This window comes from Cydia pomonella, chromosome 2 (genome assembly GCF_033807575.1).
Source record: "Cydia pomonella isolate Wapato2018A chromosome 2, ilCydPomo1, whole genome shotgun sequence".
NCBI lineage: Eukaryota > Metazoa > Arthropoda > Insecta > Lepidoptera > Tortricidae > Cydia > Cydia pomonella.
Genome location: NC_084704.1, coordinates 34666142 through 34685602, shown reverse-complemented (window position 1 = coordinate 34685602; position 19461 = coordinate 34666142). Strand labels below are relative to the sequence as shown.

General features: G+C 42.1%; 1 protein-coding gene across 5 annotated transcripts in view; it reads right to left on the bottom strand.

Moving 5' to 3' along the window:
- The window catches only part of LOC133515449 (protein turtle-like), a 171128-nt gene that overhangs the window by 8939 nt on the left and 142728 nt on the right, over positions 1-19461 (bottom strand). For 4 of the 5 annotated variants that reach the window (XR_009799022.1, XR_009799023.1, XM_061847993.1 and 1 more), the window contains 14 exons: positions 18654-18779; positions 17559-17701; positions 15423-15569; positions 14559-14694; positions 13558-13799; positions 12681-12951; positions 9197-9457; positions 7980-8050; positions 5620-5811; positions 4208-4429; positions 3529-3637; positions 2887-2970; positions 1275-1460; positions 712-939 (listed from right to left, as the gene is read on the bottom strand). Coding sequence is in view for 3 of the 5 variants with exons in the window: in XM_061847993.1 (XP_061703977.1) it covers positions 712-939; positions 1275-1460; positions 2887-2970; positions 3529-3637; positions 4208-4429; positions 5620-5811; positions 7980-8050; positions 9197-9457; positions 12681-12951; positions 13558-13799; positions 14559-14694; positions 15423-15569; positions 17559-17701; positions 18654-18726 (2365 nt within the window). In the remaining 2 variants the exon portion in view is untranslated. The remainder of the gene's footprint in view (positions 1-711; positions 940-1274; positions 1461-2886; positions 2971-3528; positions 3638-4207; positions 4430-5619; positions 5812-7979; positions 8051-9196; positions 9458-12680; positions 12952-13557; positions 13800-14558; positions 14695-15422; positions 15570-17558; positions 17702-18653; positions 18780-19461) is intronic. The other variant, XM_061847996.1, reaches the window with a different exon arrangement.

Below are 19461 nucleotides of genomic sequence, written 5' to 3'. Positions count from 1 at the left end.
TTCATCATATTTTGATCGTAATGTGTGCTACCAAGTATTTTACATACAAAAAACGGTTGGATACTGCCTATGTGCATAGCTTTAGCGCCATCCATGATTAATAAATGAAATCTGATGCTTTGCACACATTCAATAACAATTCTTTTAAATCATTAGAACAGGCCAACTCAAAGCATGCGATGCTGATGTCGATAAAATCACCAAAATGATGAAAAAATACCCAAAATGTAGATTAGACAGAATCAATCAACTCAAAATGTAGATTAGACAGTGGCAGCATGCGTGTAATGTTCCATGGTATGCACACGATGCTTCACCGACAATATGGTTAGTTAGTGATCGCAGTCTCTCACTTTCCACGTAGGCGAGACTGCTCTTACGCGTATTGGCTCTCCCTCGCACTTGGTTTTATTTAATTTGAAACTTGAAAATAGGTACATATAAGGGTTCGAATTTTGTCATCAGGTTTCATTCCCTGACTTTAAGTATTCAAATAACCTATTTTTAATTTAAATGAAGATCTGACCACGCGTTTAACCAGATGGCCTACCGCGAACCACGTTCGACGTGTTGCCTCCCTGTCACACGTACAAATGTATAAGTGCGATAGAGAGCCAACACGTTCAACGTGTTTCGCGGTAGGTCCTCAGGTTCCAAGTAGAAGTGCGAGAGAGTCCGTGCGTGGCGGGGCCGGCGGCGGCCGCGGCTCACCTTTCTCCTGCTTGCGTCGCTTGCGCTTGTTGCAGATCTTCACCGCGCACACCGACAGGATGATGGCCACGATGAAGAACAGGATACCACCCACCACCCCCGCCGTGATGGCCTTGTGCTTCACGCGGGCTGGGACTGGGAACTTCACCTCTTCGGAGCTTTCGAAGCTGGATGCCGAGTTGGCTAGCACGCGGAAGTAATATGTGCGACCGCCCACTAGGTTTTTCACTGGAAAAAAGAGGATTACGTTAAGAAAGGCGCTTGAGTATAATCAGAAAACTGGGGAAATCTACCACGTCACCACTGTCATCAGTATGTTAATGTACAACCGCTTCGCGATAAACTCAATGTTTCGTACTGTCAGAAAAACTTTAAATCTTTTTGCCATGATAGGTACAAAGCTGACTAACCACGCTCTGTATAGCAGTCTTGTTGTATATTCATATGAGATGAGATAGAAGGTTATATTTGTTTCCCAAAAAATTCAACACTTCAGTGCACAATCCTTTCAGAAGTCAGGGCAGAGGTTGGGATTAATTTTGAGATAGTGCATTGAATATTACCGAGGTAGCTGGTCTCCTCAGGGCGGATCTGGCCGCGGTTGAGCGTCTTCCAGTGCGCGTCGGTGCGGTACTTGATGGTGTAGTACTGCACGAGCGACGCGCGCTCCAGCGGCGCCTGCCACGTGATCAGGAACCCGTTGTGGACTTCTGTGACTGTCAGGTTGCGGGGTGGACCCGATTTTGGACCTACACCGACAGACAATGTCAAGAGAACTGTGGTTTAATAGCGTCGTATGACTCGAAATCAGAATAAGTATGTTTAAGAAAAAAAAACCGTAACGTCTTCCAGCTTGTCTATTTAACCTTTTTGATGCCAATGACGGTTATATCCGCACCATACGCCCAACGCCGAAGACGGATTAATCCGTGACAGACCATAGAACAACATAGACCTACGTGCATATGCGTAAAGATCAATTTCAGTTTTGACACTTCGGTGACATGGCGTCCGAGTGACAGCTTTTGTCTTTGACACGGCGTCGAATAGGTTAAAAAACGTGAGCACCTTATCTAATGTATAAAAATAAGGTTTAGGTTGTTCGAATTAAACAAAAAAAACGTACTCATGGTTATGTGATTGGCTGATTTCGTATGGGCAATAGGTAATTTTCGAGTAAAACTGTAAATCGAGAATGCAGTTAAATAATAACCGAAAAGGTTTGTTAATGAAATTATCAAATTAATAACTTAACGCAACACATATGCACTAAATTCAAATTTGATGAACGTCTTTTGAAGCGTACCTATAATTTTATTGTATTTTACTTACAGTATGTCTCCCACCACTTCAAATGCAGGCAATTAATGCAAATCGAGATTCTACTGGCTAAATAGAACTACTTTTACCAACCCCGATATCTCGATTTTTTTTGTCTTTTCCATAGAAAACATCGACATCTAGCTGATCAGCCAAAAGGTATGAAATAACCAATTTTTTCCCCGATTTCGGGGTTGGTCCCATAAAAAAGTAGCTCAGTATATTATTATTATTTGTATGTCTTTCCATATCTCGGGACCATGGGGTCCCGGACCTTTGGGAGGCATGCGTGGGGCCGAAGCCAACAGCGCAGAGGCCCTTTTAGACAAATTTGATGTTATGTAATACACCAGCTAGAACCCATTCACGGGTACAAATAGATACCCGTAAATCGGTCCCAGCTGGTGTAGGGGCTATTGTAAATAAAGTGGATAAGAGGGCCGGTTATGGTGTTGAACTTTGGCTGGTCAAAAGATTGGGCTATTGTAAAGAGGTCCGGACACCTGCCATAACAATGCTTAAACACGTTATTATTATTATTATTTATTATTTATTGTAGCGAGAAGAATCGAGTCCTGAATTTAAAGCCCCATGATGGGAGACATCCTATATATTTTTTCTACATTTACTAGTATACCAAAAACACCAAGTACCGACTACAGTTTGTTAGTAGTGTGCAAGGATAAATGCAGTCAAGGCCTTAATCTTCTAGATTCCCTATTAAACTGATGTCATTGTGTAACAAAAAAAAGTGCCATATATGAGTAGGTACATTAACTTTCATAAACAATGAAATCGTAGTTGTTAAGGCCTTAACTAAGTAAACAACACCGTAAAGCATGCGTGTGTGAGTACCGGTAGCCTCGGGCGCCGTGGGGAACACCTTCTCGTCGGGCGGGCCCGCCGCCGTGGGCGCCGGCTTCGGCTTGGCGCCCACATCTACAACCAAACACACCTCTAACCCGTCTGGAACACAACACTAACCACTTTCCTTCCACCTTCCACGTCTATGAACAGAGATGTCGATACGCTTGAGAAGTTTTTAGGGGAACGCCACGCGGCACGCCAATCATGCGCGGCGCGTCATCTTGAACCTTGTTGGAATGCACAAAGGTTGATATTGGGCTGTAACTGGGTACGTCACTTGACGTCTTTGGCGACCAAAGGGTTAAAATTGCGTATCGAAATCAATGTTTCAGCCTCGAGCCGTGTTTACAGAGGTACAAGCTTTAATTTATTTAGCAAACTACGATGTTAAGCTGAAAGGCCATTGCAGCCCACGTTATGTTGTTGAAATTGTCCAATATGTTATTTAGTGCGTAATTTTGATACCAGATGAACCGTTCGAGGTCTCTAGTTTAATCATGCGCTACTATGGCCTCCCAATCTTCGATTATTCACCAATAATTCCCTTACTACTTCGTAAGACAACTTGTAAGTCTATGAACCGGGCTCAGTAAGTGCACAACGTAGCCTACGTGTTACCAGGGTACGTACCGAGCGTCCGAATAGTGATCGCCTTGCTCATCATCCCTTCTCCGATCGTGTTCTTGCTGTTCACTTGGAATTCGTACGTCGTTCCTGGTTGTAGGCGGTTTATTGTTACCTAAATTAATAAATAAGCAAGTTATTTATAGCAACCCATGTATATAAGGATTACGAAATTGCTGCATATAAGACAAGTATTGATTACTTGTAGTTTTTTCGTTTTTAAAGGATTTTAATCTATTTATTGCATACCTATGTATGCATTCTTGTCATTGGGTTTAAGTATAGACTTAAACCCAATGATCAGCATATCGTATATCGTCAATAGACTGACTGTTTTTGGAGGATAGTTACCACTGCTTAAAATAAGGTTAGGTTAGGTACAGTCAACTGCAGAGAGAGGTGATCCCTCCTGCATAGACTGATTGTATGGACTGACTGATTGATGGGGGGGGGGGGGGTCAGCTCTTTCTGCAGCTGACTGTAAATAAATATTATAGAACATTATTACACAAATTAACTAAGTCCCACAGTAAACACCACATAATAAACAAATACAAATTATTTTGACAAAGGTGTACGCCTGTTTTGATATGACACAACTGCTGTTTTGATATGACACACTAAGTCTATCCTGTGGGACAACAGTAGTCTTGATTAGTATACCTCATTTTTGTAAGGAACTGACCGTGGTGGCGCCGGACGGCGTGACGGGCACCTTGGTCCACTCGGAGAAGCCGGCCTCGCGGTGCCAGATGGTGTAGTCCTGCTTGTAGTCCGGCCCGCCCGCGTAGCCGGGCTGCCAGCGCAGCGTCACCTGGAACTCCGTGGCCGTGCCCGTCACGTTGTACGGCGCGTGCGGCTGCGTGCCCTCGATCACCAGCTGGGTGTCCGCTGTGATCGTTGCCACCTCAAACCAAACAACTCGTTTAAACTCATGTTTTTACCTCTTTGACGCTACGACGGATATATCCGCACCGTAGGTCCAACGCTCAAGACGGGTTAATCCATCACAGACCACAGCGTATACATAAAGTTCAATTACAGTTTTGACTCTTCGGTGATGTGGCGTCAGAGTGACAGCTTTTGATTGACACGGCTTCGAAAAGGTTAAACATCCTATAATACATAGGTCACTAGATAAGTTTTGCAATAGACAAATGTGTCTCTTAACTTCAACCTCGTATAAATCCATTCCACTCTCTTAGGGAATATCTACCCTATTACCTGTTAATAATACCAAAATCGCAAAATCAGACAGTTGGATTTATCCGATTTTGAAGTTAAGCGACTCAAATATGAAACAAACAGGTGGCTTATCACATATACTTTTTAAAACTATATTTCCAAAGACAATGATTGGCTGGAAAGATTTACTTTCTTTTTAAATTTAGGTACTTATTAAAAAATTTTAACTTTGTATGAAATGAAAATGTTGTATAAAATATGCGTAAATTGCCTTTAGCCCGACGTTTTCAAAGTTTAAATCTATTATTTAATAAGTAAATTTAAAAATAAAGTAAATGTTTTCCGCCTAAACATTGTGTATGGAAATATAGTTTTAAAAAATATATGTGATAGGTCACCTCATTGTTTCATATTTGTCTATTGCAAAACTGATGTAGGTAGTGACCTACGTAATACGGAAGATAGAGGCAAGGAAAGCAATCTCCATATACCAAATAGTGTCCGACATAAAACCATAAATAGGTGGCGCTACAATACCCAGAATACTTGAGAAAAAAATCTAATCATAGCGTACTTCATTCCGTCAATTACGCCTAGGTTCTTAGCTACTCTAGCGTTACTCTGGAGAGATTTGGAACTATTACTTATAGCTGACAGCTGGACACTTTTGCAACAATTCTGCCTAAGGAGTTTCAGTTCCTTGCCTCTACCTTCCATACTACGTAATAACAGACCTCGTCGAATACGCGTCAGGCGTCTAGACCAAATAGAGGAATACTGGCGTGTTTCCACATCTGGATTTGATTCGGGAATATTTAAATAACAAAATTAACGTCATTGTCGCTAATAAGCATGCTCTATTTCTAGATTCTCCATGGCCGTCCTAAAGCTCAATCTAGCAACCTAGCTCACCTCGTTGGCCGCGACGCACTGGTAGATGCCGAAGTCCTGGCGCCGCAGGGTGTCGATGGTGATGTTCCCGCCCAGCGCGCGCACGCGCGACTTCTGCAGCGGCAGCCCGTCGCGCCGCCGCCACGCCACCGTCGGCCGCTGCGTGCCCTCCGCCTCCTGCGCCTCGCAGTGCATCTCCACACTCTCGCCCACCTGGCACACCAAACATTGATGTAATAAACAGTTGCTCTGTCAGGCATGTTAAATATGGTGCCCGTGAACATTGCGAGACATTTTAACTAACCATTCCTGGTAATATTTAGAAACTAAAATGTCATATAAAATTTTCTGTTTCTTAATTTCAGAGATAATTAAATATTTTTCGAAATCATTCTTTCGCCATAATTCGGTACAAAACACATTTTTGACTGCGGTATTGCCACTTTGAGGTCTAGTCTGGACATACCTATTGATTGACATCGAAAAATTAAAAAAATGTTTCGAAGGGTACCCCCAAATTAAAAAATAAAACTTTATTTAATTTAGGTTATGTGTTTATCAACAAAAATTGCGTTTTATGTACAGGAGTGTTCTAAAAAAGGAAAAAAAACAACAACAATTTTTTTTGTCTAATTTCACAAAAAGTCATATAACATTGTTTGCTTCTGTTGCCATCAGGAATGCACCGTTAAAATCTCGCGCAATGCTTTCGGGCACATTGTACCTATTGAGAAGATAATTAGGGCTGCCACACGTCCCGTATATACGGGACTCACCATATCGCGTCCCATATTTTTACAAGCTTTTATTTAACTTGACCTGTCAGTATGTATGGGACAAATGTTGCAAGTTAAATTTGATCCACTTCCCGGTTTCCGATGAAGCTGAAAATTTGCATACATATTTAAGTCAGGTGACAATGCAATATTATGGTACCAACAAGTTGATCTGATGATGGAGACGGGAGGTAGCCATAGGAACTCAGTGATAAACAACGCAACCTAATTGTGTTTGGGGTTTTTAAAATTGTCTCGATGAGTATTAGTTGCCTGTGGAAAAAAAGTACAGTCAGCGAAAAAACCTTGTATCAAAAATGAATTTTTTGCCAAATACTTATCACCCGGCCCGTTGTTTTGACGTATATAAATGCCGGTGTAATACCTACATGAACGGTTACAATTACCTCTGTTTAACAACAATTTTTGTATACCTATGAGTTCAAGTATGGTAATATGTATTTGCACGTAACCATAAATTCCCGTAACGTGTAAATTTTTAATCAAATTATAAAAAGTAACCTAGACTAGGGTTTGATCCAAGAACATAACAATTCGACGGTCGCAAAATGTCCACAATATTGCTATACACAGGGATTTAGGACTACACAGCTTAATTAGTTTTTATTGTTTTGCTTATTCATTGTATCCGGTTGGAGCAAAAAGCTATGGAAACTTAGCAGGAGACAACTCCAAATTATAACAGGGGTGTTTACGGGCCATTATGGGGTCAAAGGGGTTTTGGCCAGGATGGGACACTCTGACAACACCGATTGTCGAATGTGTGGTGAAGAGTAAGAGACAGTAACACACCTAATGTGTGAATGTCACGCCCTCGCCAGACAAAGAATGAAGGACTTTGGAGCAGGCTATCTGGCACCAAAGGAATTCAAAAGGCTACCCATAAGCTCCATCATCCGACACATGGAAATGGTCAAAAAGGCTCTTGAGTAGCTAATGGGTCTTTCCTTAGGGGGCAACTACACAAAAGATCCCTATGGGTCGAAGTGTATCCGCAAGGGCCCCCGGTAATTAGAAGATAAGATATTCATTGTAGCCACTTCCATTGACATATATTTAAGGACGGTCCTTATGGACAATAAGAATGCTCTAGTCCAGCGGTGTCTCGCACACGAATTCGAGCTAATCGTGCAGTCTAACGCCCAGGGCCGGATTTAGGGGAGGGCAACCGGAGCTACAGCCCCGGGGCCTCCACAAAAGAGATTACGTAAAATTGACCATTTTATTTGGAAAATAATTTGGGGCCAGGGGGCCTCCACTCCTTTGTTGCCCAGAGGCCTCCAGACCTCTAAATCCGGCATTGCAGTAACGCCACAACGCGATTGGTTGATGAGTTCGCATCACGCGCGCGATTGGTCGCAACTAGTTGCGTTAGACTGCACGATCGGCTCGAATTCGTGAGTGACACCACTGAACTATTCTTAGTGGCCTTATGCCCGTCCTTAAATGTATGTTCTTTAGGGTTCTAGCTAAATTGGACATTTCATAGTGCAAGTATTGAAAAACCAACTTAGCTAGGACCCGAAATAGCTCAGCAATCCCGGAGCGTCGCCGTACCTAGATCAATTTAAAACAAAAACGTACCTTTCTTTGGTACAAGGGTTCTGGCTCTACTGTGAATGCTGGTGGTTTCCGCACTAATACTTCCATCGGTCCTGGTAAAACAAAATCATAATTACTTATAGAATATAAAATCCCATCAATAACAATTTCATGTAAAATGTTGCCAAGACGAAACCATAAAGCCCGCATCATCTAACAAAAAGTTATCAGGTCTCTTGTAGAGCCAAGCTTCTATCTCCACAAGCCCTAACTTCACAAACTCTACACCCTAGTCAAAATACATGGCTTGGCCGTTTCGCGTAAAAAATGTATTCACTATTTTTTTTTATTACCTATACTCTGTATTTTAGGTATATAAATAAAAGTGAATAAACAATTTGTACATTCTAGGGTAGTTATAACTTTTATTGGTTAACCAACCAAATACAAAACCACCTGGATCTGTCACTGAACGACCTGATTTTAACCTACATTATTTGATCATGTAATGTTTACATCTACCCTCAACTGGCTTAAGGAGCCATTTGAGGGTAGATTTTGTTTACTTTTTTTTAAATACCTAAAGATACAGACTATAAGTATAGAATACTTCTTGTAGTAACGAAACGGCCAAGTCACATATTTTGACTAAGGTGTAGAATTTGTAAGGGGCTTGTAGAGTTAAAAGCTTGGCTCTACAAAGATCTCTGATGACAATAGTAATTTACGATACAAGTGCGGAAAGGAGGAAATTCGCAACGAGTGGCGATAAATTAAAACATGACTGAAGAGAGTTTACAGTAAATTTGGCAATTTAACTTTCGACAACGGCACTAGTGCGGGAAAGTAGCACCATATGTACTGTAATAGTACATTACAGTACATATGGTGCTACTTTATAGCACTAGTGCGAAAATTAGCATATTACGTTACTGTGTCGAACATTTAAAGGGCCATATGTACTGTAAAACGTTGTACGATACATGTCGAATAGGTAATTCGCAACTCGTGTAGATTTAAAACACTCCCTTCGGTCGTGTTTTAATTTATCGCCACTCGTTTCGAATTTCCTATTTTTCGCACTTGTATCGTAATAGTATATTACGATACAAGTATACAAAAACATGTTCGAAACATGTTCGAAATACGTGTATGTATGTAACATACGTAATATGCTAATTTTCCGACTAGTGCGGTAAAGTAGCACCATATGTACTGTTAAAAACTTATTCGTACATTATTGAAACTGGCTTAATTACCTGAAGATCCTTGCGTGCCTTGCGCATTATACGGTGTGCAAGTATATCTCCCCTGATGATTCTGATTGACGCGCGTGAACAGCAGCGACCCGTTGTTCATGATCACTATGTCCTTGGTCTGGTAGGGCTCCAGGAGGCGCTTGTCCTTGGTCCAGGTGACGTATTGGAGAGGGGGGTTGGCCTTGATGTAGCACTGGACCACGCCGGCCAGACGGAAGGGCAGGTATTGGACTGTTGGCGTGAATGTCACCTTTGCTGGGTCTGGAATGGGGGAGATTTGTTAGAATAGGTTAAGTAGGTAGCTCCATAGAACTGCAAAGTCGTAAGTACTGATCGAGTTATCTATAGAAGATGAATGAAATGAAAAATATCTTTATTATTTTTACAGACATAGTAAATATTTGCTGGGGCCTCTCTTTAGGCGTACAAGGCCTGTGTTGAGACATCCCGCTCTTTCACAACCATAATTACTTATAGGTACATTATATTACAAAATTACAAAACAAAATATATATTATTATAGGACATTATTACACAAATTGACGAAGTCCCACAGTAAGCTCAATAAGGCTTGTGTTGAGGGTACTTAGACAAGGATATATATAATATATAAATATTTATAAATAGTTAAATACATAGAAAACACCCATGACTCAGGAACAAATATCCATGCTCATCACACGAATAAATGCCCTTACCAGGATTAGAACCCGGGACCATCTGCTTCATAGGCAGGGTCACTACCCACTAAGCCAGAGCAGTCGTTAAATCATCGTCATTAAAAATATATATTTATTACATATATATTTTTAATGTTTGGAATAGGAGTGTGTGCGTGTGTGTGTGTGTGTGTGTGAGTATGTGTAAGCGTGCGTGCGCTTGGAGTGAACAATTGTGTGTTTCACTCGGGAGCAAAATTTGTTTAACCCTCGTGCCTTGAGCTCCCGTAACGCCCAAGATTCCGTTTTAGAATCTTTTGCTTGCTCGGGTATCAATATTAGCACGAGTGGTTAAATAACAACTTAGTACAAGTAACAAAGTATTTTAGATGTTAATATTGTAATTTGTGATGAATTGTATATTGTTTTGATTTGTATGTGTCGTTTAATTTTCTGTGTAGGTAAGTTAGCAATGGTTTGGCATTTTTACTGTTATGTTGTTTAATTTGTTTGAAATAAATATATAATATAAAATAAAATAAAACTTTTTTTAGGGTACCTCCCCTACATGTAAAGTGGGGATTTAATTTTTTTTTCGCTTCAACCCTATAGTGTTATCTGAAAGAAAAAAACGTTGCGTCTAAATTTTAAATAATGGGTCCAAAAATTATGAAAAAAATCGTGGAAATAGACCTTATAAAAGACATTAAATTAAAGCCGTCGATCGGCTTATGAACCATAGTATGCTATGGAGTATATTTAGGTGTTGTTACGGTTTATAATTTATATGTTTTTACTTAAAATAACCCTAATGAAAACATTTAAAAACTGTATTTATTTGTTTTCTAGTTATATTAATGATGCTGTTTGATAACTCACAAACGGTAGAAACTAGCTAAGCTCACCGGGCAGTTTCCCAGAAGCGAACGGGAAGTTAACTGGATCTAGAATACTAGATCCTAGTTGACCTAATAACGTAAGTCATTGAGCTGGCTAGGCGGCCTGTGTCAAGATGGAAGTAATTACATTAGTCTCGTGCCCTCCACCATACAAGATGATTACGAGGGAAGATTGAATCTAGTTGTATTTTCGATTGGGTTGAATTTCATTTGTTCGAAATTTTATGAGACAAATGAAATATTAGTTTGAATTGTTAGTTTTAAACAAAGTATATTGTAATGTAGGTACACATTGGGCGGCACGAAAGTAGGCTACGTGTCGAGGCAGAGTAGTTTTCGTCAAATACTGCGTGTATTTTTGGTATAAACGCAAATAAAACGAGAAGTAGGTTTTAGTTTAAGTACCTATGCAATGACTTTTAAAGATAATAACGTTTTATTACAAGCTTTTATTTACTTTCACCTGACCGTTGTCTGTTTGTAATCAAATCTTGCAAGTTAAATTTGACCCACTTCCCAGTTTCCGATGAAGCTGAAAATTTATATATATATATGCAAGTCGGTTGATAATGCAATATTATGGTACCATCGAGATGATCTGATGATGGAGACAGGAGGTGGCTGTAGGAACTCTGTGATAAAACAACGTAACCTAGTTGTGTTTGGGGTTTTTAGTGTAGCGATGTTTTGGATTAAAACAAGTACTTAATGATTGGCGGTCAAAGGGTTACCGTATACCCTGTTTTACTTGACCAAAGTAAATCGTTTTCCGGTCAACGCTCGGACTTAGAAATCAGTTAAGAGGCTGTCAATACCTAAAGCACGCACACTGTCTATTTGTATCGGAGTAAATGAGATAGCATTGTCGCATGTTACTGGGCCTGGGCAAGGGAATAATAAGAAAAATATTTAAATAAAAAAAAGTGGATTATTAGCGTAATATTTTACTCAATTGCGGTTTAGATATAAATGTTTTGAAATTGTGATTTTAATTGCAGACCCATAAGTCAAAACAATAAAGACATAAAACCGTTTAATTGTGATTTTAAGACCAATCTTTGCAATTATTTTCTATCGAGCCGATTTCGTTCAATCATGTATCGAGTACAACCACGGTCTTTGAAATATAATTAATAAGAACATATATTTTTCTTACTTGACTAAAACAAATAGTCTTTCTTAAAAAACTGTTTAAGTAACATCAATTTCAAGGACATTGGGTGTTGACAGCCTCTTAACACATGTCTGCTATCTTGTTTTTCGACAGTATGAGTTTTCGTATAGAGGATTTGGATGTTTAGCATATGATAACACGCGAAATGTTTCTCTTACCCGAGTTTCGTACCATAAGCACATATTAATGTTTTGTTAGGTTCCGGGATCGTTTGTTATGTATGGAGATGATTTGTTGACAACCGTAGCAATATCTTTACCCTATGCAGGACCCAACCGTAGCAAGTTTAAGTCACGCGAACCTTGCTGCCTCCGTCGTGGATTTACAATACCATCGGAATTCGCACATCTCGTAGAGGTACTGCCCGCGTAGCCAACGTGCACATCGTTCACGCTCCGCGGCGAACGAAACGCAACTGTCACAGTCGCACTAATATGGAAGAGTGATAGAGAGAGATGACTACGCTACGCTACGGAGTGATAACGACGTGATAGCGAGTGGTAGCGAGCGTAACGTTGGCTACGCGGCCTGGCCAGTTATTGGCCGCCAAAAGTTTTATGACAAGCGCTTCTTATGAAGCTGGCGGTAGAATAAACTTACATTCGACGTTAAGATACGCGCTCCGAATAGTGACCCGGGTGTCGAGCGCCGCGACTTCGGCCACGAGCGCTCTGTCGCTGAACCACTGTCACGTTGATGGTGACACAGAGTTGATAAGCATAATGATGCAGTTGGTGGTAAAAGATACTTACATTCGACGTTGAGGTACGCAGATGCGCTCTGCGGATCTCCAATGCCATTGGACACCTCGCAGAGGTACTGCCCCGAATCGTCAGCCGCCACAGGGTTTATGACAAGCGCACCATCCCTTCGAATAGTGACGCGGGTCTCGAGCGCCGCCACCTCGGCCACGGGCGCGCCCTCGCGGAACCACTTCACTGTCACGTTCCCGGGCAGGGCTTTGGCCTCGCAGGAGAACTGCACTTTCTCGCCTTCTAACTTCGTCTGGTTCGTTGGTGGCATCTGAAAGATACAGTTTTCTTCAACATTTATTGTCAAAAATTGTAAGCAGATTAAGTTTACCCTGTTATACAAGTTCTGCTTGCTTGGAGGCGCTCTTAAACATCGCAGTCATTAAAAGAGGAAAATCAGCCTACGGAAAAACCTCTTCTGCCTTATAACTAGTTAGTGGCACACACTCATCTTACCCGACCAGCCCAATTAGGCATAATGTTTTAGAAAGTTGTGTGCTGGCTTAAAAATAATCCACATTGACCGCATAAGGCAGGTGAACCAAATAATTTAACCACTCATTATCACAGTATGCATTCGCATTAAATATTAAAAAGTAAAAGTGTCGTTGATACACCTTACCACATGGTGACCCCAAAGTAACAACAAACATTTCGGTTTACAGACAAAATGGTATCAATACTTTTTTGCTTATTTAAGTATAATTGAATTAAAGTTAATACCAGATGAAAAGGAAAGTAGAATGGAGTGGAGTGACAAGTTTAAAATTCCTTTGGCATCTAACTACTGAGTACGTCTTGATGTAGCTAAGACATCAGTTCCTAACGTCGCTATAGCAAGTGGGTTGAAATAGTAGAGATGTAAAGCAGTCCTGACCGTGATGACCGCCCCGCCGGCGATGATGACCCTCGCTGTGTGCGACACCTGGCCCTCGCCGTTCCTCGCGATGCACGTATAGTCCCCTATGTCCTCGTGGCGGATGTTGCTGATGCGCAGCTCGGTGCCATCGTTGAAGATGCCCACGGTGCCCGACGGCTCCACGGGGTTCGCGTCCTTGTACCATAGGATCTCGGGCGTGGGCGTGCCCTCCGCCTGGCAGTTCAGGATTATCGCGTCCCCTGCACCACGAACATTTTGATTATCAAAATAAATTCACTCAACACTCAGGGTACTTTTATAAGTACGCGGTAAAAATAGGTAGGTTTAAGGCGTGACTATATCTATAAAAGAATATAAGTGGACATTTTTATTTATTTTATTATATGCTATTTCAAAGATTAAGAGAAAGTATAATTTCATAACGTTTTACAAATAGGTTAGTGTTAGATTAATAACAGTACTAACTCAAGAACCATACAAATTTTATAATATGAAAGAGTCGACAGTGGTAGAATACATACCTAAATACGATTTATAGGACAACCTTACATATATTTTTTTCCAATCCTATAGTTTTCAGAAATCATTGTTTGGTTTATTTATTTTACATTTTCACATGACAAGGTATTTTTAAGCTAAACAGTCCAGCGGTCAGTCTAAACAGGAATGAATGAATGGAAGTATACATTATGCGAGGATAAGCAGACGTCAACAAATACCTCTAAAAATGCCAGGTCCACGAAAAAAATACTCCAATCGAATTCACGTATCACGGACGCTGTGTTCGTGAAATTTGGTAGACCTTGCCAAAGTAAACGAGCGGCCAAGGAATTTGAGCAGCGTGTACTGAGGCCGCTTGTGTACCTTAGTTTTGCATTTTGTTTAACATGGACGCCACGCCGTACGCGCGCTCAAGCGCCCACTCAGTGCACACCAAGCGAATTCGTTCGGTATTTTTCGTGGCCGTTCGGTAAGAAGTTAAAAAATAAGGACAGTACCTAAATTAACGTATATAATGTCTTCCGGTGTGATGGAGAAGCGCGGTGGCGCGTGCACGTCGAGATGGAACCAGGTGCCATTTTTGTGCTGGTTCGGTGACCGGTTGAGGAACACCACCTTACACTCGTACCAGCCCTGGTATAACAACAACTTCAGGTGGGTGCGTACACATATGCACTACATGGTTCTTGATGATACTAAGTGAACATGTAGTGGTTAAGTGGCAGGGGGTTTTAAAACGAAATTGGAACGCAATACTACATTGTTTTTTGAGAACTCGTTGGAAATCCTGCGACATGGTTGGACGTGGATAGACGCCATGTTGCAAAGTTTGCCATAAGTAGAGGGTGGCTAACGAAAGTTCACCTTAGTATATTAAATTACGCAGCAACCCTATTGAACAAACTTCAGAAAATATATTTACAAGTTGGCTGCGTAAAAAGTGACCTTCCCTCATACGTGGAATTTTTTATGCATAGGTGGATACTGCAGCCCTTTCCTGATTGATATATGAAATAAATATAGCTACACCTACTGCTTCGTACTCGATAGGTTCAACGTTCGTTAGCCAAACTGCGTTTTTATGTTTTTTGAATACGAGTATCAATGACATTGCAACTTTTTACGAAATTGGTTTAAATATCCTTTAGTCACCCACATACAGCTCACAAATCAAGTTGGCAAGACAAAAGAAATATTGTTTTGTTAAAATAAAGATTCAAAATACATTGAATGACATGAAAGGCCGTTATAGAATTCTGGGCGGCTATAGGATACTCCTTTTCGTCACAAGTCATTAAAACAAAACTGAATCAGCTTTCTCACCGATCAAAGAACGTAATCAAAATTAACCTTCAGCTTACCTGGTCCGACTCCCTAATGTTGGTAAGGTTGAGGCTCGCGGCGCCGTAGGGCGAGTCCTCCGCCACGCGCGACACTCGGCCCTCGTAGCCCTCCCCGCTGTGCGTCGGGTAGCTCTCGTACCAGATGTAGATCGGGATGTCTTGTCCCTGCACACACGGGAACGCGTTACGGCGGGCAACAGCTGGCGCGAGGGGAACACTCACGGTCATTACACGACAAAAGCATACGACATTCAATTTGGTATTAGAAGACTGGACTAAGCAGAGCAACGGCTGCAAAGCTGTGAGGTTATAAGTAAGGTCTATGTGGTGAAGACCGTCTATCAGGTGAGTCTACAAGTGCTTTCGTCATTTCTAACTCTTGTGTCTGTACCTTACGATCGGTAGATCAGAAGGAGCGAAGCTCTTCCATTCAGACTATGTCTAAGCGAAGTACGTATACAAATACGACAGTTCATGACTATGACAGTCTTCCCAACCAAAAATGTTATATGTTCGTTATATACCCACATTGATCTTAATACTGGAGCGCATTTATATGGCGTTTTGACTCTGATTGTTATGATGTGACAAATCAAACAACTTGAATTGTGGGCACCTCGAAGCTTACTAGTCACAGTGAACTGTATTTTTTCTTGGCGAATCTTTCTCTTCAGCTGTCCCTTATACTTTTGTTCTGTGTTTGAGCACTGATCTCTTGGACGCTTCAGGCCTTCGGCCCTACGCAGAGTTCATATTTGTACAGTTGGGCATTTGTACAATGGGTCTGTATCAAAGCACTAACCTATTACTGGACGCTTCGGGCCTTGTGGATTACTAGAAATTAATTCCTGATGTTTAATTCCGAAAATTATTGACTGTGCACAAGTGAGATTATGCAGCAGCACCGCGCGTGCTCGTAACATTCTAGTCCCACTTTACAAAACAGTTGGCTATTTGAAGCTGTTGCACTGCTTAGTCAAGATTTCTGTGTTATACAAAAGCGACAGTTTGTCGTCTAACAACGCGAGTGTCTTAGCCGTCTACCTACTCGGAAGCCGTCGCAGCTCGGGCGTTCCACTACACATCCGACTCTGTCTACACACCACGTCAAACACGACGACCCAACATTTACACGAACAGGAAAACAGAATCAGATATTGGATATCTCATAACAGCAGATATTAATACGGGATAAATCCTTGAGCTCAAAAGAGTTAGGCAAAATCTTTTCTGTACTGTTATGAGATACGGTTATCTACTTTTCCGTGTATACGCTACGAAAGACATGCAGGGATGAAAATAACGCATCTGATGCTTTATGTCTGAATGGTTAGTTTAGTACATATAGCGACGATTGGCTGTTTTTTAAATCCAACAAAGCTCTCTTCTGTCATCATTCCAAAAGTACGCTGATTATGGAGAAGCGAGTACCAAGGCAACTCAGGTCTTTTCTGGTTTTGGAATTATCCATCTATCATTCGACTATTTCAGCTTAAAAGTACGCTGTGTCTTAAGATTACAATGGCGGTGTTACATGTTTGCATGCTGAGAGTATATAGAAAAATAAAAACTAACTACATCATGCGGCGGGGGTGTTATGCGCTATACTTAATTACGTAGCCGTTGGTTACAGTACAGTACAGATAGACAACGTTAGTACAGGTACTTTACTACATTGCGGAAGGTAGTGAGCGGGACAAGCCCGCAGCCACAGGAAGAGAGACAGACAGATCCGCCGCCAGTGCGAGGAGTGGTGCGTGCCCCGTGTGGCCGTGTAAGCGACGTGCCGTACCCGAGAAATGTGGTGCGCCCAACAAAAAATAATGATCAGATATGTTCAGTGTGTTGTGTAGAGTTCGTTCTAACGGGGGTCTGCTGCTCTCTCGGACTCGCTTTGAAGGCCTTTGTCACTGTGGTTCGATCGCGGTAACGAGGCATTATGCGGAAGGCGGTTACACAAAAGGCTGCGCGGGCGCGCGCGGGGGGAGGGCGCGGGGCCCGCCCTGCCCCCGCGCCGCGGCGCCGTACCGGGCGGACACGCAGTGCCCTATACTTTACTCTGCTGGCCGCGAGACGAGCCGTCCTCTACTGAACAGAAACACACACGAGTATTGAGCAGCGTTGTATTGTAAGAGTGGAGTGTGACCGTCGTACCGTTTCGCCTACCTTCTTCTCCCACTGCAACACGTACGGCACGGGGACATCCTCGGGGAAGTCCACCTGGCAGTTGAACACGACGCTCTCGCCCAGGATCGCGGTGATGTGCACTGCATCCTGGTGTTCCTGGTGGCACGTTACTGCAACAAATATACCACAGCCTTGAGAGAATGGATGATGGAATGTGAAAAGAGCGTAACTGGGCCACCTAGCAGGATAACGTCCTGTCGGACGCCCCAGGTACCGCTGGAGCGATATGGTGGGGGCGGATCTGCGCGAACTCTGAGTCAACAATTAGCGAGAAGTAGCGCAGGACCGAGAAAAGTGGCGCTGTGTTGTGTCGGAAGCAAAAGCGTTGAGCCGAAATTACAAACAAAAAAAATGCCTAACGATATTATGAGAAGAGCGCGTTCAGGCAGCATAGCCAACGTGCATATCGTCACGCTCCGTGGCGAACGAAACGCAACTGTCACAGTCGCACTAATATGGGAGAGTGATGACTACGTTGCGCTACGGAGCGTTAACGATTGTAACGTTGTCTACGCGGCCTGATGTTGTAGGAATACGGCCAGTAATTCCAAGTACTTTTCAGACAATCATAATAGTCTTTACGTTGCTGGATTCGTCAATACGCGTCCAAAGTTAAAACGGCCGTTTTTGTTTTGAGTTCATAGATCGACTAATCCAGCAACATAAAAACTAGTTTGATGTATTCAAAAGGTACTTAAATACAAAATACAGTACGCAGCAGCCCCCTTTTTTAAATATCTATCGTTAAATTTAAATAATCACAATTATTTTCCAGTGGCGCTAGTGAGCACGTTGATGGGCTCTTAAGAAAGTGACGGTACCTATGGAAAGTAAAAGCAATATATATGCATCAGGTTTTCCTCTGTTTTTATACTTGTCGTTAGTAGAGGAGTCTGTCTAAGCCTGATCAAGAGTGATCAGTGAACAAGCAGACGGCAGTAACAGCAGCAAATCATCGCCGCCATATCCTGCAAGCGTGGAGAAGTATGTGTGTCACTTGTTAAGGGCACGACGCACCAGCCCATGCCTGTGCTCCATGTCCCGACCACTGCGAGTGCTCACCTGGCAGGTGTACCAGCAGCAGCAGCAGCAAGCCGGCGGCGATGTGCGGCGTGTGCACGGCGCGCCAGCCCATGCCTGCGCTCCCATGTCACGGCCGCGCGCGGCGACTCATCGTTGATGCATCACCTGGCAATGGATAATAATTATAATTAAACACAGTTTCTGTTTTACTAATAATAGCTATTATTAAAGTTAAAGCATATAGGTATATTTTTATAAAAACTACGGAACTCTACAATGTAGGGCTTGAGTTGAGAGAGATTTATGCCAATTCATAAGTTATGGATACTGGAGCCTATTTTCTGGTGCCTGCTTCAACACGCTGACAATTGACAACTGAAACTGACATTCTTCTGTCCATTTCTGAGTTGACATCGAAGTAACGACGAATCTAGCGTCAATATTTATAGTTTGGGCCGGTAATGTATGGCGAAATGTCACTGTCAGATGAAAATGGTCACCGTGGTGAAACAAAGTCCTGATGTTTAGACAAGATGCCAATGGTAACGCTCCGTAGCGAACGAAACGCAAATGTCGCACTAATATGGAAGAGTGATAGAGAGAGATAACTACGCTACGCTACGGAGCGTGAACGATTGGCATCTTCTCAACGGGGGCTGGTGGTTTTATATTGCCCAAATACAATCCTGACATCGGTTTGAGGATTATCAAAATTGTAGGCGATATACGCGTATCATTAATTTGTTAACTTTCGGGTAGAGAAAAAATACAAATATGAATCTCGTTGAATAGGGTGAAGTTTGTTGCAAGACTTGCAAGCATCCCACTTCATTAATGAAATTGGAAA